This window comes from Centruroides sculpturatus, unplaced genomic scaffold, assembly GCF_000671375.1.
Source record: "Centruroides sculpturatus isolate CEXI.00-Female unplaced genomic scaffold, Cexi_2.0 scaffold1170, whole genome shotgun sequence".
Taxonomy (NCBI): Eukaryota; Metazoa; Arthropoda; class Arachnida; order Scorpiones; family Buthidae; genus Centruroides; species Centruroides sculpturatus.
Genome location: NW_019385349.1, coordinates 78,822 through 103,609, shown reverse-complemented (window position 1 = coordinate 103,609; position 24,788 = coordinate 78,822). Strand labels below are relative to the sequence as shown.

Sequence of the window (24,788 nt, the reverse complement as noted above, 5' to 3'; positions counted from 1 at the left end):
ATCGTATTAGGACGGGTGCATACGGCGCACCCTCCCGCGACAGCACTGTTAAACATTGCAGTGTCATCTCTCTCCCACTCAGATAACAATACCTCAACGATACGCACTTATGATGAAATGCTTGAAACGGCACTGTACTGTTCAGCACAGCAGTGCTGTACAGTGGGGCAACATGGCACAACAGAAATTACTTTCAGAGTACTGCGTAGGTTAATATGAAAAATAATTTATTTTTAATTAAAAATACATATAGTTTGTTATGTATAGTAGCTGTTACTCAGCATTTCCATTTTAGACAGTCATGAGCCGCCACTGGACATCAATGAAGTAAAATTCGACAATTTCAACACATTCAATTTCTCAGGAAAATATTTCCCGTAACATGGAATCGAATCAAAAACAATCAACTGAATTCGCATAAATCGCAATTAGAAATGAAATACAGTAGATAACGCTCCTAAATACAATATCTTATTTGTATAAACAATAATTTTGAAATTTAGGAATATCAAGTTGTTGACAAGGAATATAATACTACCGTATTATTATGACTTACAGGATAAATAAAATATAATTATTACTATTTATATACATTACATCTAATAAATAAAATTCTTTCTCAGTAAAAACAATTTTAATATTTCCGTAATTCCAATGAAAATTTTTTAATAAGAAGTATATACTTACATTTTTTTTTTAGAATAAGTCAAAAATCTCATTCAGTGTCGTGTGCCAGAAAATTTGAGCGAGTGAAAACCTCTTTCAGCTTAAATCCGTAATTCAATAATGAAGCTCTACCTCTATGCATATATTTATATAAAATCTTTAAAATTTTATTAAACTCAGCAGTTTAGCTCTAAAGCTTGCGATCGTGGCCAAACATGCTATCTAAAATAGAATAAATAGTCAAAGAAATGTCAATTAAAATATTCCAGACCATGTGGTAACAAGCGCGTGTAGGTTTGTCGGCTTCTGGTATATATAAATCTTCATTTAAAATGTACAGCATATAGTGTGTGTAAATCTATATGTTAATAAATCACGTCAATATTATTACGAATTACATAACTTTAATATAATGCACGTTTATTAAATTAATTTATATTACTGTTGAGTAATCGAAATTTTAATACGTTTTTTGTAAATATTGTTTTTCCCGTAGCGATCTGTAATTTAGATATTTAACTATTCGAATGATAATTTTACCCTCCAAACACACTAAAGAGATGATAATCTTTATAAATATATTTTAAATTTTAATTCTCAATGTTAATATAGAATAATATTTCATAATTTTTCTTTTAAAAATGTAAACATTAAGTACATTTTTTAAATTTCAAATAAGATGAATTTATTTTATTATTTAGCCATAAATTAATTTACATAAAAATAAAGAATATTTAATGTAAATTATATTTTAAATGTTTTATGGAAATGTAAATTTATCGCATTCAATACTTTTAGTTGCATAAAGGTTTTTCAAATTTCTATGAAAACTCTTACAAATTATCATATATAAAATGGTCGAATATTCAAATATTCATTAATTTATTTATTAAATTCGTTATAATTATTTTTTCGTCACCATATAACAGCAAATCAATACAGTATCCCGAGTATCGCCTCAATCATAAATTATTATTTTAGTCTGTATTGCGTCTAGGCCAAGAAGAGACATTTCCCAATCATTTTCTAGGAAAGTTTTCAAGGATTTCAGAAAAAAATCCAGTATTTTTTGAAAGTTTAGATAAGTTCGAATTTCAAACCAGTTCTATAAATACTGAAATTGCTTGTTTATCATTCAAAATTATTAAAAATGCAACTTACCTCCTGAAAATATCAATGGCTAATTGAAAAATAAAAAAATATAACCCTTTTTATCTCTTGATATCATGCATGTTTAGAAATTTTAAGGTTATAGGTTATATCATGTAAACTATTTATATCAGTTTAAGCTATTTATTCATCTATTAAAAGATAAAGAAAAAATTATTATTGCAGAAGGTTAATACTAAGATCATTATTAAAATTTTCTACATTTTTCATTTTGTAACTTGATTATTATAGAAATTAGCAGGTTAGAACAAGAAAAATTAAACATATTTTTAATTTATAATATTAAATTAAAAAACAAAATATAATAAGTATGAATTTCACTGGAATTAATGCAAATATTTAAATTTTTTTAATATAATGTATTAAAGTTTATAAAGAAAAAACTTACTTCCAATGCCAAAATTGGTATTAGTAGTCTTTCTCAATACAAGATTAAAAAACTAGTGAAAAGTAGATGATTAATGTCAACTTGGTAAGGTGCTGAATGACTAAGATAACCTACATCACACACATCAATATGAAGCAAGTAATCCTGGTTCAAGGTTAAAATTAACTTGTACAGTTAAATTTTTGGGAAATATTACTTTCTGAAAATTGTATTTTATTTTACTTTCCAATCTCCATATGTTATATAACATCACTCCAATATATCACTATACATTTTATAAACTTTTTTATTTTTTTTTAAAGGAATGTAATCAAAAATTTTATTTTTTTAGTTGAAAAATTTTATAATTTAACGTTCAAAACAAATGAAATCGAATTTATTAAAAACAAAAATCGATATTTATATAATATTTATATAAATTTAAATTTTATAAATCATAAAAAATTATTAAAATGGCAAAAATTTATAAATACTTTTTAAAATACATTTTCTAGACAATCTTATTTTTCATTATGTATTTAAATGTTTACATTATTCACAAATATGCTGCAATATTAAAGATAAATTTGAAAATATTTCTAATAAAAAGTACAAATACATAAAACTTATGGTTATTTCAATTAAAAAGAAAAAATAATCTCAAAAATTTATTTTTCTTTAAAATTAAATTGCACTTTTTAACTAATCAAAAATTGAATTTTAGGTTAATTTTACTTCCCTGTAGAACTATATAATACTTCACTGAACATCAAACCCTAAACAGCAAATTTCTGTTAGTGTGCTTGTAAGGGGGAGTTTAATTATTCAGGAGATTTCTAATTAAACTGTGTTTCCTTTAGAGAATTAATGACACTAAGTTTCCTATATTGCACATTATCAGAAATTACAAATTCCTCTTCATACTATCACAAAATTTGTCATTGCTTAAGAGACATCAAGCCAAATTTAGAATAAATAATTTCTCTAAATTGTAAATGAATGGAATTATAACATAAGTGGAAAATTTATATGTAGTAAACAATAAAAGAAGCTACTAATTGTCTATATACTAATAAACTGCAATCAAAATTAATAATAAAAAATGTATATTATGTAAAATATATAAAAGCTACTAATTGTTATAGATGTTTGTAAGAAGTTTTTTACAGATATTTCTAACTTCTATAAGTTATGGCAAGTAAAGTATAAGTTATATTGCTATTTAATGTTATGAATATCTAAATTGTTTAATTAATTTAAAATTAAATAAATAGGAAAACTTTGAAAGCCCTAATACCCTTTCATGAAAGCTATCAAACTATTTATGAATAACTGCAATATATATTATAAATATGTGCATGTAACACAGAATACAAAAGCTACATTGAGTAAACAATAAAAAATTTTCCACTACATAATGATAAATATAAATGTGATGTATAATATCAATAAAAAAATGAATTATTTAACACTTAAAAAAAACTATTTATTATTCATATAATTCACTTGAATACAAAAATAAATTTAATTTAAAACATTTTTTAACATAAATAGTTGCATTCAGGCTAGAAATAGAGTTAAATGTTTTATTCAAACCATAAGAATTCATTTTATTTTCATAGTCTGAATAAAGGATTTGAATTCAATCTCATAATCTGAGAAACATTTATGACAAATTGAGCATTGTTTTATTTTGAAAAATATAGAAAGTATTTTGAATACATTTTTTTTCTTTTAACATTAAATTTATTATTTTCATTACTAACATAACATCTTGTAGCAACTATAAAATATAAAAATTCTGCCAAAATTCTATTATTAATTAATCAAATCATAAAAACAATTAAAAATTTAGTGGATTGATGTCAAATATTTATTTAATGTAAGTTAAAAAAAAATAACAAAAAAATCTGCTAAAATAAAATGGTTATTTCACATTTTTATATATTATGTAATTTTCTCTTAAGATTTTTTTTATTCTAATTGAAAATATTTACAAATCCTTAAAATTATAAAAACTATAAAATTATTCCATTAATAAATACAAACTTAATAATTCATATAATAAATTTTCTACAAGTATTTTACTGCTGTTACTATTTATTAACATTATTATGAATTCTTCATTATATGTTTTTTTTATGATGTATAATTTTATAAATTTGTTGCATGAATAGAAATGAGAAGTTTTGAAATCTTACTTCTAATCAAATTGAAATTATTTTATTATATCATAATTAATTTTTACAGCTTATTATTTACTTAACTTGCATTCAATATTATGTACAAAGTAGTAATTTGGATCACTTATTAAAAAAAAATTAAGAGAGAGATCTAGTATTGCTTAAATCAGTTTATTTTATTTTAAAAAATTAGAATAGTATCTAGTTTTTAAGGAGAATTTTAATAAGTAATAAATGTTTTAACTTACTTAAAGAATGTGTTATAAAATATTTTAATCAATAGCTACATCATTGGATTATTCATCCAAATTACACTAAGATTATTAGATGTTATTTTCCATTGAATTATAATAAAGATTATATACTCTTTATAGTAACTTGGGATGAAAAACAAGGAATTTACTACTAAAAGAAAACTTTTTATTTAATTGAAGCTTTAGTAATTTAATTTATTAACTTAAGTGTTATAATTCAGAATTCTTCCTTATACTTTTATAAATACAGTAATACCCCGACTTACGCGAACCCGGAGTTACGCGATTTTCAAATCTCGTCGATTCGTCTTTTGTTTGAGCGCCACGCAATCCTTGATTACTCACTCNAAATTATTAAAATGGCAAAAATTTATAAATACTTTTTAAAATACATTTTCTAGACAATCTTATTTTTCATTATGTATTTAAATGTTTACATTATTCACAAATATGCTGCAATATTAAAGATAAATTTGAAAATATTTCTAATAAAAAGTACAAATACATAAAACTTATGGTTATTTCAATTAAAAAGAAAAAATAATCTCAAAAATTTATTTTTCTTTAAAATTAAATTGCACTTTTTAACTAATCAAAAATTGAATTTTAGGTTAATTTTACTTCCCTGTAGAACTATATAATACTTCACTGAACATCAAACCCTAAACAGCAAATTTCTGTTAGTGTGCTTGTAAGGGGGAGTTTAATTATTCAGGAGATTTCTAATTAAACTGTGTTTCCTTTAGAGAATTAATGACACTAAGTTTCCTATATTGCACATTATCAGAAATTACAAATTCCTCTTCATACTATCACAAAATTTGTCATTGCTTAAGAGACATCAAGCCAAATTTAGAATAAATAATTTCTCTAAATTGTAAATGAATGGAATTATAACATAAGTGGAAAATTTATATGTAGTAAACAATAAAAGAAGCTACTAATTGTCTATATACTAATAAACTGCAATCAAAATTAATAATAAAAAATGTATANGTGTATTGTTTATTTAAAAAAGTCTTTCAAAAAATTAATAAAAACCAATTAAAAAAATGATTTTCAATGGAACAGATATAAGATTTAAGCTAAAATTCAGTTATAAAATGTAAGACTAGTGAAAAACTTCACGTCTTTTTTCTTCTAATATCCATATAGTATTTTGAAGAACAAGTGTATTGTTTATTTAAAAAAGTCTTTCAAAAAATTAATAAAAACCATTTAAAAAAAAGATTTTCAATGGAACAGATATAAAAATTTAAGTTAAAATTCAGTTATAAAACATAAGACTAGTGAAAACCTCATGTCTTTTTTCTTCCAATATCTGTATTAAATCAGAGACAAAAGAAAGAAAAAAAAAAAAAAAAAAAAAAAAAAAAAAAAAAAAAAAAAAAAAAAAAAAAAAAAAAAAAAAAAACAAAGATTGAGGTGTAGAACTGACATCTGGCTTTTTAGATGTTTTTCAAGGGAGGAATACAACATTCCAACAACACTGCAGTTGTCTACATCAATTGAACAAGTTATTCAATGTCAGACACATGGAAAATAGAAAAGACTTATTATAGTCAATAATAAAATTTAAAGGTAAAAAAGATTTCTTGTTAAAAACACAAATAAATACATTATTAAAAAATGAATTAACAATGATTCATCTTTTAAGATTGTCAGTACCAGTTAAAAGAAAAAGGTGAAACTATTTCATTATCGAACATTAAAGGAAAAACAAGAATGGAAAAGTTAGTCATAAATAACACTAAATTAAATAAATATATTGCAATTGGGTATGGATTTTAATACTCCAATTTTCACAAAAGCAATAGAGATGATATACCAGAAATCAACATCATGATAAATAAATACATCCAAGATTAAAGAAGAGGAGTAAAGGAACCTAGTATAATATTAAAACAGATATTGAAATAAGGTAAGAAAATAATTCAAGATAGAAAAGGATTAGCTTATAATAATAAATGTAAATTGGTAAAGAGCTATAATTTAAAAATAATAAATTATAAATCATACTGCCTGTTGTTTATAAAAAGAAATAATTTTACTACAGTTTTATCAAAACTTTGGAGGAGAACAAGATTAAAAGACAAAGAACAACAACAGTTAATTACAAAATTTATACTAAATGTATATCCAAATAGATTATTAACAAAATGGATTAAAACTTTATATCTATTTTCTTTATAAGTTAAATTTAAAAAGCAGGATGATAAATATGTATCCTTTCCTTACGTACAAGGTATATTTGAAAAATATAAAAAATATTTTATTAACTTTGATATAAATTCTTTTTGACTTGATATAAATTCATTATAATCCACTTTATTCTTTAGCTTTGCAGCTAAAGAATAAAGTGGATTATAATGTAAGGTTTGACAATCAAATTCAATTGCAAAATGAAAACTTTTCAGGTGTTGTGTTTAAGTTAAATTGTACTTGTAATGAAAAAAATGTATTATATAGGAGAAATAAAATGATTATTGGGAGCAAGACTGAACAAGCATGAAGTGTCCATTTGGTTAAAATATCATCAGTCCCCATAGTTCCCTCATTGTGAAGAGAATTACTATAGAATTGATGATGGTAATATTAAAATATTACATAGAGAAAAAGATTTATATTTATGATGGTTTAAAAAGCATACCCTTAATAATACAATGTAAAAATTGGTTTCATTTAAATAATGGAATGGAGATTAATCCTGTATTGTATGACATAATACTCAAATTATAAAAGAAGTTGCAAATGCAAAATGGGGGTAAAACAAGTTAAATGACTATTATGTTTGAAGGTTAGTGTTTTGTACATTATATTATTTGTAATTAATATATCAAATAACTTTGTTAATACATTTTTTGTGAATTTGTAACCTGAGGAAGGATTAAGAAATTTAATCCAAAATGCATGCTATATAAAGAATAAAATAGCTGTGTTTTTTAAAAAATCTTGGTCTCTGATTTAATAGATATTGGAAGAAAAAAAATTTGAGATTCTCACTAGTCTATATTTTATAACTGAATTTTAACTTAGATATTATTTTGTTTGCATTATTGTTTTGTTATAAATACATCTGTTTATAATAAACATTTTGTTCATTATTCACACAGAAAAAATTTTTATCTATATAATAAGCATGAGAAATTTGCAGCCTTCCATGACTTTCTTTATGGTCTGCATACTATCGAAATCCTTAAATGTATTTTTTGTTTGACGTAATTTACAATAAGTCCATCTGTCCAATAAATGAAAGTCATAATGCTATGAGTGATAAATTTTAGGATCAATTAACCACACTATTCATGTTTCCCTTACAACTTAGTAAATTTTGCAATATGTGAAAATTGAAATTGAGATTGAAATTAGCAATATTTAAGATTCCTTCAAATATTGAAAAAACTAGTCAAAAAGTTGCAATATTAAAGTTCTCACTAAAATTAAGTACAAATATTTTTTATTTTTATCTACAATTTTAATAAAAATTATATAATTTTATTGCTTATATTACAGTTGGACATTACAATATGTAATCAAATTTATATAGTATTTGCATAAAATTCATGTTTTTAGTGTTTTGGCCCAATATATCAAACAGTATTATATGGTCCTATATAAATTTAAATTTATATAGTTTATATAATTTATATTTACTATATAAATTTAAGAAGAAAATTTCTCAAGTAGATTCTAGAGTTCATACTGAGTAAAAAAATTACTCTAATGTGATCCTCAAAAGTTAGTGTATTATATCAACCATTATATCCAGATTAAAGCAACACGAAAACTTATCATTTTATATTTATATTAAATAGTATTAATCCCAATACACCCAAAACTGAATCATAAAGTCTTAGAAAAGTATGAAAATAATTTTCTAAGACTATTTCTGCATTTATATTTCTGCATTTATATTACCAACTGTTCCTTCATACATGTTTACCTGACAGATATATGATTCTTTAAACAATCTAATAACATTGATAACCTTGTTTCCCATATTTATTCTTCGGACTCTCTTATCAGTTATATAGTAAAATAACTATACATTACAAAACTATTGGAAATCAGACTCATATTTATATATCATTTTTAATTCTAAATGATACTAAAATTTATGAGTGAAATAGTAAAGTCTTCTTAAGATTTTCTCTCAGAATAATCTATATATGATTAATTAATGTATTACCTAAAATTCCATTATCTCAGCTATTTTAATGTTAATGTAATAAAAACACAAATTAAAGGATTAAAATAGTTTATTACTGCTCATAAACAATCAATGTATTTATATAATGGCAAATAATACTCATTATAATGACAAACTTTTAACAATTTTCATATGTTTATTTTTAATAAACATTTTTAAAATAATAATAATCAATTTTCTTAATGTAATTAAAATTATCATGATTATACATAATACAGAATGAAATTGACATGTTTAATTAATAATCATATTATTAAGATAAACAGACAACTGATTCACAATGTAGTAAATAACTTAGATTATCTTAAATTAAAAAACTTAAGATTTAGTTTTTTTTTTATTTTAAAAGTAATTTTAATAAACATTTGTTTAAATTGCAGTTTTAGATCATTCATAACAAACTTATTTAATATATTTCTCGTTAAATGATCTTTTGACTCAATAATTTCTTTTCATTATGTTTAACATTTAAATAAACTAATACATTTCAATTATATCATAATATGACATTATGCAATATGCATTTCTATGTGTCTCTTTATCCTTACAGGCCATTTGAGACATAAAACTTGTATGGTATAATGATAATGATAGTGAAGAATCAGTATAATGTGTAAGTATCACAAATCACAATATTCAAACCTTTTACAAAACTACATATGCACACCAAGTCCTCATTTTATATTTATTTATTTTTTTTAAATGTTTATAGTAGTAAATTTAAAAATAAACATCCAATCTTCAATTATATCCAACAAATTTTTCATATGATAAAAATATACTAAACTGATTTTGAGTTTAAAATCAATAATTACTGCCTTTAGGCCTGGCCTTGAAAAAGATAATTTGATATTTTATATCAGATTATAATTTGCATTCAGAATACATCAGGAGGATTCTAAATCAGATTATATACTTTACTCAATATTGGAACTAAATTATAGGGAGGAAGGAAAAAAAACTTATTTTCAAAAGGCTTTACATTTTATAATTTATTTTTATTAATAATATCCCTTTTTACCTAAGCAGACTTAGTGTACTTCAATTAATTATTATATACATTTATTTTTATTATAAGAAGGAAAATATTGTACAATTAATGTATTATCTGTTACAAAATGTATATATATTTTATTCATTCAACTTCTCAATTTTAATTAAAACTTATAAATTATTTCTTATAAAATATAATTAAATTAATTATAATTACATTTATATAATAATTTAAAAATATATACTCTTTTAAAAATAAAAATATATACATCTTGTATATTTATAACTGATATAATTGTTTTTAAAATAATTATAAAAATTTAAACCATTCAAAAAGTCTTGAAAATGGTGTTAAAAATAAAAATAATAAATATACATTAAAAATAAATGAAATTTGCAAAATAAAATTACCATATTAGAATATTTTTTTAGACCTTTCATATATAATATGAAATTTTTATTCAATTTGAAAGGTTTATGTTAAATCCATTGCTAGTATTATATATTTCCAATTTCATTATTTAAATTGAAAATATAGCAATTATTCTATTTCACTTTTTAATTAATTATTTAAAATGACCACATATTTTGATGTAATGATTAAAGCTAGGACATATAGGCATTAAAAATCATAAATACCTATAACTTATATGAGTGATAACATAAGTATAACTTGTATGATTTCCATAATATTTATATGATTTTTAGTGCTTAGATGTCATAGCTTTAGGAATGATTAATGATTGCTGTTTTGTTTAAAATATATTTTGTCCTCATAGTTAAGCTGTTCCATAACCTTGACTACCATAACGTATGGCAATTTGGAACCTTTCCCTGAGTTCTTCTCTTGTTGGATAATTTGGCAATTTTAGTAAATTAATACTGAAAATTAAAAATTGCATGTAAATAAAAGTTATTAATGTTAGAAATAATATTTGAAAAAATTTAAATAAAAAACAAAAGTTTCAACAAGTAATAGAAACTGTTATTGAAAACAACAAAATTACAGTTGCAATAACTAATATACATAGTAAAGTCAAGAATAAACCAAACTTTTAATATAACTTTTACTATGTTAAGAGTACAAGTATTTATAGATCACCACCTTCAAAATAGCATCTTCTATAGCTATATACTTCTGGCTAATGTTCATACCATTTGTCAAAGCAACTGGAAATCATTTCTTGTAATGTCTAAGGATGCTAGTTTGCTGCAGTTTTCACCTTGGCTTCTATTTGTTGTTCTTGGTCAGTAAATATCTAATCAAAAAAGGGCATAACCATATTTTCCCAATTTTCTTAGTCTCTAGACTTATCTGTTACCTAAAATGAAAGGGAAGTTGAAGAGATCCAGATTTTAACAAGCAGAAGAGTAAAAGTTGCATCAAAACCATTACAGGCTTCTAGAAATGCTTTGAGAAGTTGTATAACTCTAGCAAAAGTATGTTGCTGCAGAAGCCCATGCTTTGAAAACAGTGTAATTTTTTCTGTGTTGTGTAATAAAATCTGTATCAAACCTGGTTTATTTTTGGCTCTACTACTAAACTATGCATTTACTTATGTACATTATTGGACTGTGGAGAATCATCATATATATGTATTTGATAATTTAATTGAAAAATAAATTTAATTTTAGTATTAAATTGCATACTCCAAGTTTTTTGTAAACTGAGATATGCTTACAAAATTAGGATGTTTCTAACTTTAATGAGAGCAATAAATTTAATAGGAAATTTATGTTAATGAGTAATTTTATTCTCTTATTACAGAAAGATTTATTTTAAAAACTTAATAAAAAGTTTGATTATTTCATCTTTACCAAGTACTAGCTGATGGTAAAATATTTGGTCTGTAAGGGACTTCAGAAATAGAAAATAGTTGTGGTCCATCAACACCAGCTAATTGGGAAAATCCACCATGTGGTACTCGAGAACTTCCAGTTACAAACTGCAATAATTTAGCCCTGTCTTCTTGAGCCATATTCTTCACTTCTCCCCAAAACCACTATAAATTATAAACAGAAGAAACTAACTTAATAAACTATCATATTGGAGACTATAACTTTGTGTAAAACTCAATCTGTATGGAATAATTCACAAATTATTTTTTGTAATCTCTCAATATAAACACTTTATTTATGTGAAATTACAGTACAGTCGACCCCCCTATAATTACGGTCCCTATAATTACGATTCCTATAAAACTACGAAAAAATATATGTATTTTGGAAATGTTGAGTCGGATTAGTGTAGAATCGATTAATTTTATGGAAGAAAACCTTTCAATCAGCCGTAGTCCGTAAACTTGACACGTGTCGGGCTGTGATTGGAACGACTTGTAAGAAATCGGATTCCTAATAAATTGGAACGTATCTATATCTTATAGGGGGGTCGACTGTATTCATTTAAATATTTAAGATACTTTTCCTGAAATTTTTTATCAAAAAAATATATACAGTAGAGCATCGATTATCCGACTCAATTGGGGACTGGAGTTGGTCAGATAACTGAAAAAACGGATAATTGAAAAATATGAAAAAATACATTATTAGTATAGTATATTAGTATATCCCATGTAATTAGTATATCGCTATTAACCTACTTCACGTTGAATTTTCATCGATGTTAAGCCTAACAAAAATTTTTTAAAATAATAATAGTCACTATTGTATTGTTAAAAATTAGAAAATTAANCATTGCTCACTGAAACAAGATTTATTCTGCGAACAGCGAGAAACGAAACACAATTTGAAAACAAAAAACTGACAGAGTTAAACATCAAATACAAATTAATAAAATTAAGAACATATAAATTTGTATTATCTAATTAATCTACTAATTTGAATTACAATGTGAGAATTAACCACTTCTTCATAAATAAAATTTTTGCTGATTACAAGTATTTTCAGTTTAATTTAGATCATCTTCAAGTTCTCTATCTTTTGAATACATTAAAGAATTTGTTTCAGCATGAAGCTGATAAATATTTGAAAGATAAAGAATCTGAAGGTGGTCTAAATTAAACTAAAACTATTTGTACTTAAATAAAATTTTTGCTGATTATAACAATATGTTAAGATGATAATAAGAATTAAATTTTTTTATTTTTATTACTGAGTCTCAAAAGTATTTTATAGTATAATTAGCCCTTGTATGACATGACACTTCTACAATGAGGTTTCACTGTGCATTTTCGAACTGTGTTAGAGCAACTAACACTGTTCAAAAATTGGGGAATATCTTCCATACAGCATGGTTTCTGAAAGGTTTTGTTCTAACATGGTTTAAGAATTTGGAAAATCCTCTGTACAAAGTTTCACAATTTTTAAGCACAAACTCCATTATTCTATATTTTTTCTTCAAGTAAGCATGTGTGTTTGCCCACGGATTTTAGAATATTCAAATTTTCAAATCTTGGTTGCTTGTTGTTCTCTATTATATGTATTTTCTTAGCACAGTGTTGCCGTTGAGAACATATCACACAGGAACACTTTCAGAGGAAAAAGGTTGTTTTATTGGTGTAAACGTATATGCATTTCAGGCTTAACACCCCTCTTCAGTCCTATTATTACATATTTATCAGTAAATTGATTACAGGTTTACAAATTTATAGAATGCATTAAAAAAATTAGGATACACGTACAATGGTTTATATAATAAAACTTAATTACCTGAGATAGTAACAGTTAAACCAACATGACTTGTAAGAAGATATATATGTAGTTGAAAAAGGAAAAAGGAGCTAAAAGTTCTTTTGGCTCCACACATATATACATTAGGATAGTATAACATGTGCTAAAATAAAAAAGGGGTGAACTTAAATCTAAAATTAAGTATATATTAAGAGGTGGAATTTTTTAAAAATTGATAACGGAATATCCCGTAGGGTGTGAAATAATTCTGATGAGATGTACAGAGAACATAGACAAGATATGAGAGGTTAAAAAGAAATGAGTAATCCATGTAACATACACTGAAAGGTTGGTGCACTCTGTAAATTTACACACCTGTAATCAATTTACTGATAAATATGTAATAATAGGACTGAAGAGGGGTGTTAAGCCCGAAATGCATATCTGTTCACACCAATAAAACAACCTTTTTCCTCTGAAAGTGTTCCTGTGTGATATTTTTGCTATTTGCTCAACAGCAACATTGTGCTAAGAAAATACATTGAAATTTTCAGTTTGTTTTGTACTTTTTGTCAGATTTAATGAAAACTGATAGTGCAGTTTTTCCTTCTTCCTTGTTCTAGCTTTCCTATCAACAAGGTGTCATCATTGTTGCTTTCTGATTTACCTTTAAGACTGTCACTGTTTTGTTTTTATAGATCAATCTTCATACTTAGTAAACTTTATTTAAACATTTTAGGTAAGTGTTATTAAACTTTTTTTAACTGTACATTTGACTTGATAATTGAAAAATGTAAATATATAGTAAACAATGTAAATAGTAGAAACATCAACCTAAGAGGAAAAGCTTTAATATATAATATGCAAATATGCAGCAAGATACAGTTTATGGCATATTTTATCTCAATTCCCCACAATGTAATTAAAAAGATTGAATCATTAGGCTTTAAAACATTAATATGGAATAACAAATCAGATAATTAAAGAAACACATAATGGTTAATAAAGTACAGGATAGAGGAATAAACATGACCCATCCAGAGACAAAAATAAAAGCTAAAATTCTCAATCATTTAAAATAATTAATTCTGGGAGACAATAAGCTATGTGAACCATAGGCTACATACTGGATAGGAATGAAATTACAAAACAGCAATAAATCCTTAAACTCAAATCTAAGAATGAGAAACTAGATACCATCACCTTTCTATCAGGAACCATCCAAAATATTTACAGAATTTGTAAAAGGGCAAACAGACAGACTGAAAAAAAAAAACAACACCAAGTCCATCCATCTACCACACATTATTGAATAGAATAAAAGAAGAACCACATATTGTAAAAAAAAAAAAAAACCCAAATGTAAACCATAAGAAAAATGGTAGCTCATCAAAAAAATAAAATCCACTCCGAAAAATATTGATATGCACTGGTTAATGTCTCACGATCTCCTAGCTACTGGACACTTCCTTCACTCTCATCACATAGTATCTCAATCTCACTTGCTGTGCAAAGTGTGCAACAAGACAGAAACAACAAAACACCTCTTTTACAAATGCCAAAGAACCATGAGAATACACAAACACACTTCTTCAGAAATGCAAAAAATGTAAAAATCAAAAAATTTACTGTGAAGACAGCAACTTTCAAAGAAAAAGAAAACTGATGTGAACAATGTGAAACATTGCTCACTGAAACAAGATTTATTCTGCGAACAGCGAGAAACGAAACACAATTTGAAAACAAAAAACTGACAGAGTTAAACATCAAATACAAATTAAAATACAGACTAACAACAGTAGTAAAAATGTGAAGAATGAAGCTACATGAAGAGCATTTGAGAAAAAATGAAAAAACATATGACATACTGTAATGTATTATGTAACATGTTCATTAAAAACATGTAGAAATAACACAAACATGTAAAAATAAACATACAAAAATGTACATGAACATATACACAAACATGTAGAAATAAACATACAAAAATGTACATGAACATATACACAAACATGTAGAAATAAACATACAAAAATGTAAGCAAACCCTATGTAAACATAACATCAGTTATGCAATGAACAGAATACTTGTAATTAATTTCTGTAAATAAACTATTGTTTATTAAAAAAAAGTAATCATCAAGTAATGACAAATGAAATACAGCAGTATCTCATTACTTAAACTGTTCCAAACTCAAACAATTTGGTATTCGAACACAAATTCTGGTGGGAGAATTGCTTGGTAAACGACTGCAATTGAACAAACACGACCCACTTAAACAAACTTTTTATTAATAACATTTTTATTTTGTCATATNATGTAAACACAGTAGGCTAGAATTGTTTCGAGAATTTCCTGAAAATGTCTGTAGATGGCAATATATGCCATAGAACTCCATATTGCCTCAAACTGGCAGCATGACAGTGTCAAGCATCAGTCATTAGAAGCAGTACCATGGTAGACAGGCCATGGCTGAATAGGAAATTAGGCGATTCATCAGTTAACAAGGTCATGGATTCTGATTACCAACTGTCAGGCATTGATGTTTCAACCACAAAGTAAAACTGAGGTTAGTGTTGCTTGGCATTATCTTTATCCTAATACGGTGTTTGCACACAATCCACGACTCACTTTGATCTTGATTTAACCACACAGGCAGTCCACTTGAGAAGAACCCGGCTATTGCATGCAATGATAAAACTGACATAACTACTTGATAGGTCATGAACATCAACAAACAAAATGGAAGTTTTGGTTAGATATAAATACTTTTTCTTGCAATATATCTGATAATAGTCAGATCTCGTCGTCTCTCCAGTTATCTTTTTTATTTATCTGTCGATAGCCCGACATGTGTTCTGCAGCCATCTTGTTTCTTCTTGCACGTATGTATAAACTTTTTAAACAAACCACAAGATAACTGTCCTGATGGTTCCTGATAGCTATTTGTGCAATTGTGCTGATTATTTAATTGATATTCTAAACATCCCCATTTCACTCATCTTGTTAAAAAAACAAATAACCTGTGAGTACTTTCCTGCTTTTCTGTAAATCACCTATATTGCAATTGACCTGTGTAGATGAGGCCTAACATTGGACTTGTCAGAGGAAAACTCTATTAATAAAGATATTAAAACTCACTCTCTTGGAAGTAATAATAGCTATCAGAGATATAATACAGCCTACTGGGAATAAGTATGTTGTATATAAAGCAACATTATCTTGAACTGCTACTACAAAGAATCACAGAAGTATACTTAGATAACATGAGATAAACTGGAAAACCAGGAACTAAAGTATTTGATTTTGAAACAGATTCAAATACTAGGCAACAACAGTAGTCACAAGATAAAAACAAATAAAACTCAACAGTTATTCTTGTTCAGGTTTAACTTTTTTATTGAACATTATCCTGTATACCACTGGTTTGCATATGCCAGTGGTCAAGGACTATTGCATTTTTTTCAGTAGCCTACCCAAATGCAAGCCATCAGCCATGTAAATGACCCAAACTTATAAATTTCTGGCTATATCCCTGTTTTGTATATGCTATAACAATCACAGAACATTAAAAGAAATATATAACTTTTTATCTAAATCAGATATTTCTTACATTTATAATAATTATTTTTCAGTTTATGTTTATGTAAAATAAAACATTACATTCATCTTATTTTATATAATTAAAATATATACAATGCAATATGCATTTCTATGTGTCTCTTTATCCTTACAGGCCATTTGAGACATAAAACTTGTATGGTATAATGATAATGATAGTGAAGAATCAGTATAATGTGTAAGTATCACAAATCACAATATTCAAACCTTTTACAAAACTACATATGCACACCAAGTCCTCATTTTATATTTATTTATTTTTTTTAAATGTTTATAGTAGTAAATTTAAAAATAAACATCCAATCTTCAATTATATCCAACAAATTTTTCATATGATAAAAATATACTAAACTGATTTTGAGTTTAAAATCAATAATTACTGCCTTTAGGCCTGGCCTTGAAAAAGATAATTTGATATTTTATATCAGATTATAATTTGCATTCAGAATACATCAGGAGGATTCTAAATCAGATTATATACTTTACTCAATATTGGAACTAAATTATAGGGAGGAAGGAAAAAAAACTTATTTTCAAAAGGCTTTACATTTTATAATTTATTTTTATTAATAATATCCCTTTTTACCTAAGCAGACTTAGTGTACTTCAATTAATTATTATATACATTTATTTTTATTATAAGAAGGAAAATNGGTTTGTATATATATATATATAAATGGACGTATGTGTCTCTATATTTCACTTTTTAGCCAAAACTACACATTGCACATGAATGGTGTTTGTATGTGGTAGTAGCCCCAAGTCTCCATTCGTGCACTATGGTGGTTGCGTCTTGATAGCTATAAGGGTGCGGGAGATATGGGGTTGAAAGTGGTTGACTTCAAAGATGTGTAACAATGGAAGTGTCAACAGTGGAAGTGTTAACAATGGAAGTGTTGAGTAACAAAGGAAGTGTTAATATAAAGTGGCATGAAAGATTTACATGCGGTTTTTTGCGTTTTTGCGGGTCCTTGCAGCTAGATTCTAGATTATAGTCTTTTATATATAAAAAAACTATTACATACAAATAAAAACCCAGCGAAGCAGGTCCTTGCAGTTAGTAACTAATAAAAATTTACTTGTGAAGTAGCTATTAAACAAATTAACAAAACTAAACTTATTACCACATTTTATGGTATGTAAGATACAACTTTTATAAAAATGTTTCATAACAAAATCACACCCTGCATCTTATGTGTGAAGTTACAACCTCCGATAAACTAATGAATTTCTCAAATGGTCTCCAGTAAACTACCAATAACCTGTATCTGGCCCAACTCTTGAATAAAAATTATTACTGATTAATTAAACATATTTTAATCATTATCATTATTTTTTGCAATAGCTAAGCAGATTTTGCATATATTCATGTTGAATATTTTCATGGTAAATTTTAATTGAGGGGTTGCAGCAAGATAGTGCCAAGCCACAGTTTTGGTCAAATTGAACTAATCACTAACATACCAACAACTGCCGTAAATCATCGGGCTATAATTTACGGCAGTTGTTGAACTAATCACACCATCTGCATGTAAACACAGTAGGCTAGAATTGTTTCGAGAATTTCCTGAAAATGTCTGTAGATGGCAATATATGCCATAGAACTCCATATTGCCTCAAACTGGCAGCATGACAGTGTCAAGCATCAGTCATTAGAAGCAGTACCATGGTAGACAGGCCATGGCTGAATAGGAAATTAGGCGATTCATCAGTTAACAAGGTCATGGATTCTGATTACCAACTGTCAGGCATTGATGTTTCAACCACAAAGTAAAACTGAGGTTAGTGTTGCTTGGCATTATCTTTATCCTAATACGGTGTTTGCACACAATCCACGACTCACTTTGATCTTGATTTAACCACACAGGCAGTCCACTTGAGAAGAACCCGGCTATTGCATGCAATGATAAAACTGACATAACTACTTGATAGGTCATGAACATCAACAAACAAAATGGAAGTTTTGGTTAGATATAAATACTTTTTCTTGCAATATATCTGATAATAGTCAGATCTCATTGTCTCTCTAAATATCTTTTTTATTTATCTGTCGATAGCCCGACATGTGTTCTGCAGCCATCTTGTTTCTTCTTGCACGTATGGGATTGTAGGAACTCTCTTATGACTGGATCTAGTTTCACAAACTCTCAAATTGATCGTGATTGAACCTCATTTCAGTAGAAATTGAAACAGTCAAGAGAGGTTGCACCACAGCACCAGTCACTGATCTTATCACAATCTAGATTGAAATACTCAGTGAGAACGGGGTATAACATATGACTTTTCATATTTCATCAGCATGCAATCCCACTTCTTTTTCACAAATGAAATTAATTTTCTATTGTAATTGACGTAATTGTGGTTATTTTGAATAGAAATGAGTTAGTTAACCTATCCTATGTTGAAATTTTTCTCCATTGCTGTGTGGCCGCCATGTTGAATTTTTGTCAATGTTAAGCCTAATGAAAAAAATTTTTTTAAAATAATAATTGTGGCTACTGTATCATTCAAAATTACTTTTTTATTTTGCACAAACAAAATAAATATATTGAAAAATATAAAAACAAAAAAATTATATTTCAAAAGTTTGTTTTAATATAAAAATTATGATGCATAACAACATCTAGTATCAAAAACATTCTGATGCAGAAACGAGTATATTTGGGGTCAACAGGTCAGGTCAAATGAGGTCAACACAAAAATGGGAACAACTTGAAACAGGTTAATATTAAGTGTGTAAACAAAACAAATATGGTTTGACATTGTTTTTCCCATATTTACAAAACTCAAATATTGAGTTTTTCTTCAACACTCTCTGGCATTATCTGATTTATACAAAACAGTTATCTGAGATTAAACATCATTACCTTATTTCTGGCCATTCATTTCTATCAATTTTTCCAAGATTGAAAAGTACCAAAAGGTGCCATCCACTTGTATTTGGTATTGCAGATTGGAAGAAAACTCAAGATTGCAGGATACAGTAAAAATTCTGTGTTCTCTCTAAATAGTGGAAATGAGGCTTGACACTATCTTGCCTTGACCTCCTCAATTGTAAAATTACTTCTTTTAAACTCTTCTTTTTCCCTGATAAATAAGTATCCATTCTAATTTTATTTATTTTTTGGTCAGAATATTGTTAAAAAAAAATTTGAAACCAAATGCTAAAGACACAGAATGGCTTAAATTAAAATATAGTAGATACTTTTTTCTTAAATACTCTATGCTGAAATGGGAGTATTTTATAAGTTTATGTATCTTATATGCCAAAAATACAGTAAGTCAGGAATTGGCAACCTTTCAGCAATATTGTGCTGAACCTAAGTTATAGTGCTATTCTGGGTGCAGACATATATAACAAAATTGGTAGAATCATATTATCAAAATTAGTCTGGTTATAATGGACTTCAAAAATATATAATTTGAAGTTAAGTTATAAATTGAATTATGTTTGTACATGTGAAGTGCATGCACAACATGTGGATGGTGACACAGAATGCAAATGCATGATTATAATATAAAAATACAAGCAAGAAATTCATTAATAATGTACCATGGCTTACACTAAACTATGGCTTCCATTTAAATGTGTAATTAACAATTAAAACATAATTTTTACTACATTTCTATTCAACCATACTGAAAATTGTCCCACTACAGAGTTTGGCAATCTATGGCATGCAAGTTATTCAAATTTTCACAAGAAAGCTATAATTTTATATACAATATACAGGACAGTTATACAGTAGAGCATCGATTATCCAACCCCCGATTAACAGTCACATCGGTTAACTGGCCATTCTAGTCGGCAAATTTCAAATGCCCGCTAGTGATGTGGCACTACAATATTTGGCTATGTCTTGGCTACTTTAATATTATTTTTGTTAAATTTTTGCATGTTTTAGCTGGCAACACTGGCTTGACCATTGAAGGGAGGCCAGTATTTAAACGAGACTTAATTTTCTAATTATGAATGGTTGTTTGTTTTGTGAGCAATAAAATAATTTAAAAATAATTTTTAACAATACAATAGCGACAATTATTATTTTAAAAAAATATTTGTTAGGCTTAACATTGATGAAAATTCAACACAAAGTTGGTTAATAGCAATATACTAATATACTAATTACATGGGCTATACGAGGTCTGTTCAAAAAGTATCGGACCTTTTTTTCCGTATACACCAATGATGCGCAAGAAGCCTCCTTCAGTGGAGTTGTGGAGGGGACAGTCATGCACAGCCCTGAATTTTTTCCTGCCTGCAGGAAGCATCAGTCGTTGGCAATCGGCCTATGAGTAAGGTCATGTAGTGCGCTCTCGTCGGATTCCACTAAGCTGGAAAATGACTGAACAACATGAGCAGCAATATTACATCAAATTTTGCCAAAAACCTTGGCGATACCCAAGCGTAAACCATTCGCAAGATTCAGCAGGCTTCTGGGGACGATCCTCAAAGCCAAAAAAAGAGTGGCAGGTCCGCAGCAATATCAAAGGTCATGTTGACAGTTTTTTCGACTCTTGTGGGGTGGTGTATCATGAGTATGCACCATAAGGCCAAACCATCGCAAAGGAGTACTACCAGGAGGTCCTTCATCATCTTTCCGATACAGTGCGACGCAAACGACCGGATCTGTGGTCAATCAAAACTTGGCAGCTCCATGATAACACATCATGATAACACATCCGCCCATTCTGCGCATCTGATTCGGGCTTTTGTCGCCAAACACAACACTCCTGTGGTTCGTCATGCTCCGTACTCTCCCTACATGGCTTCGTGTGACTTTTGGCTATTTCCCAAGCTGAAAATGCCACTAAAAGGAACCCGAATTGAGTCGAGAGAAGACATCATGCAGAATCCGATGGACCAGCTGATGGCCATTCCAAAAGATGCATTCCAGCAGTGTTTCCAGCAATGGCAGGAACGCTGTGTGAAGTGTATACATTATCAAGGCGACTACTTTGAAGGGGATTAGGGTTTTGTACCACAAAATCAATAAATTTATTTTTGCCGACCAAAGGTCCGATACTTTTTGAACACACCACATACTAATATACTATACTAATAATGTATTTTTTTCCCTTCTTTTCAGTTATCCAATTTTTTCAGTTATCTGACCAACCTGAGTCCCCAATTGAGTCAGATAATCAATGCTCTACTGTAATTAAATAGGGAGGTGTTTATAGCTCTGTATAAACACCTCCATAAGAACTAATGGACCAAATGCAACCAAATTTGGTATGCATACTTTCTTAACCATGAGATTTCGATTTTGCAAATAAAAATTTACAAACAAGTCATACAGCCAAAATTGATAAATACAAAAACTAGCAAACAAGGTCAAAAACCTATGGAAACTGGAAGGAGCATATATCTGCCCCATAGCTCTATCCTTCACAGGTGTAATCCCAATAACTTTACAAACTCATTTGAAGGCCTTAAATGCCAAACATTTCCTTATAAGATTCAAAAAGCCATCATTCTGAATGAATACTAAAGTAACACTAAGTGCTTTTTGAGATACTGTAGCTTGGTACTGTATTTGTATTGGAACTAAGTTCCAATACAAATACAGTAGAGCAATTTCCAAGTTGCATCAACCCGAATCATGATGTGTATTCTATCCCTATTTTTGTGTATCATAAGTATATATCAACGTGTACTTATCCTGCTTTCTGTGCTCCCAAGATCACCATTAGTTGGCAAGTTGCTTTATGACCACTCTATATATAAATACAGTAGAGCGTCAATTATCCGAAAGTCAATCATCTGAAACGTCAATCATCCGAAAGAATTCCAGTCGGCAAATTTAAATTTTCGCCAGTGCTGTGGCGCTGCAATCTTTGGCTATGTCTTGGGCTACTCAAATATTTTACGTTTTTGATACTAAATTAACTTCTGAAGTATAATTTTTTATTGTTTTTATATTTTTCAATATATTTATTTTGTTTGTACAAAATAAAAAAATAATTTTTAATGATACAATAATCTTCATCAACGAAAATTCAACACGAAGCAACACGCAATGGAGAAAAATGTCAAGATGGGATAAATTAATATATTTTTTCGTACATAGTCGGTTATCCGAAACATCGATCTTCCGAACAACCCCAGTCCCCAATTGGTTCGGATAATCGACGCTGTACTGTATATGTTCTTTCATGATCTTTTCAGCTTTTCTAAGTCAATAATTTATCAAAAGATTGTAAAATAAAATATTCATTAAATAAAATTCAGCATTAAGTAATAACATTGTGTCATATTTAAATAAAATTTGAAAATTAAATTAATCTTTGATTACCTTATTTTCTTCTGTTACAGGAATTTTATTTCCTCCTGGTTTTAATTCAAATTCTTGCATTTGACCAAAAACATCTGTTTCCACAGAAAATGTAAGATCCAAACAAAACTCAGAAATGTCATGATCCAATAACCATTGCAAATTTTTTGCATATTCCAAATCAATTGATGCAACATCCCAAAAATTAACTGGAATTCCAAGTATGTGTTTATAAAAAGATCTAGTAAAGCTTACATTCAGAACCTATAAAATATTTAAAATGTATCTATGCATGAAATTACAATTTAATAAAGTTTAAACATTTTTGTGTTTAATGAAAATGTATCTTACAATTTCCATTAACTGCAATTAAAAGCTAATATATAGTCTATCATCTAAATAATAAAAAATTATTTTTAATTATAAATTGCAAAATGTAATATGCAAATGGATAAAAAAATTAATTTTATCATAACGAAATTATTTATTTCATTAGTGATTAGTGTCATAGTATATAAAATAAATCTATTAATTTAAAAATTGTAAATTAATTACACAAATTTTAAAATATGTTGAAGTATACAATTATTTATCTATTAGTAATTCATTCTAATTCTGAGAAATGTTCTTAGCAACAATCACACCAAAATAATAAATATTTTACATATTATCACATATAATTTTCTATAACACTTTTAATACATAAAATACTTAAGTATTTGAAAGATATAAAAGTATTCTTTATGGAAATTATTCATTATATATTTCAAAATAAAAAACTACAGGTAACCCCCGTATAACACAGCACTTCTATAGCACGGATTCGCTCTAACACGGTTCGAGAATTGGTACCATCCCCCGTATAACATGGTACTTTTATAGCACGGATTCACTCTGACACGGTTCGAGAATTGGGTAAAACCCTCGTACAACAGGAAATGTAATAAATTTTTACATACTTAAGTAATAATAGTTCACGAAAATTATTATTTTCGTGAACTATTAGTACTTAAGTATGTAAATTTTCTCTTCTCGCCTTCTGTCGATACACGTGGTCCTTCTCGAAACTTGTTTCAATGTTGCCAGATCGCGACGCTTCTGCTTCTGATGTTGCCGAATGTTTTTCCCTTATTCCATACTTGCTTTATTCTTCATAAGTGCTTAGCACCATATAAGGAAATTTATAAAGACCTTTTAACTAGAAGCAAGCAATCTAAAATTACATACATTTTGCAAAAGGTAAAGCATGGATCTGAAGATAATGCAGAAAAATGCTCAGAGGATAAGGATAACTTGCCAAAAAGAAAACGCTCTCGGTTAATTAATAGTGTTTTTAGTGATGACGAAGAAAACATTGTTTAATTTATATTAATATGTATCACTTAAAAAAATTTTAATGAAGATATTTATCTTAAT

General features: G+C 27.3%; 1 protein-coding gene across 1 annotated transcript in view; it reads right to left on the bottom strand.

Annotated features, from left to right (window-relative positions):
* Positions 1-10,307: 10,307 nt before the first annotated feature.
* Positions 10,308-24,788, bottom strand: part of LOC111637967 (E3 ubiquitin-protein ligase HACE1-like) — a 45,808-nt gene continuing 31,327 nt past the window's right edge. Inside the window, exons 13-15 of the mRNA XM_023383578.1 lie at positions 23,394-23,636; positions 11,662-11,846; positions 10,308-10,725 (exon numbers count right to left, since the gene is read on the bottom strand). Coding sequence (XP_023239346.1) covers positions 10,623-10,725; positions 11,662-11,846; positions 23,394-23,636 — 531 coding nt within the window. The 3' untranslated portion in view covers positions 10,308-10,622. The remainder of the gene's footprint in view (positions 10,726-11,661; positions 11,847-23,393; positions 23,637-24,788) is intronic.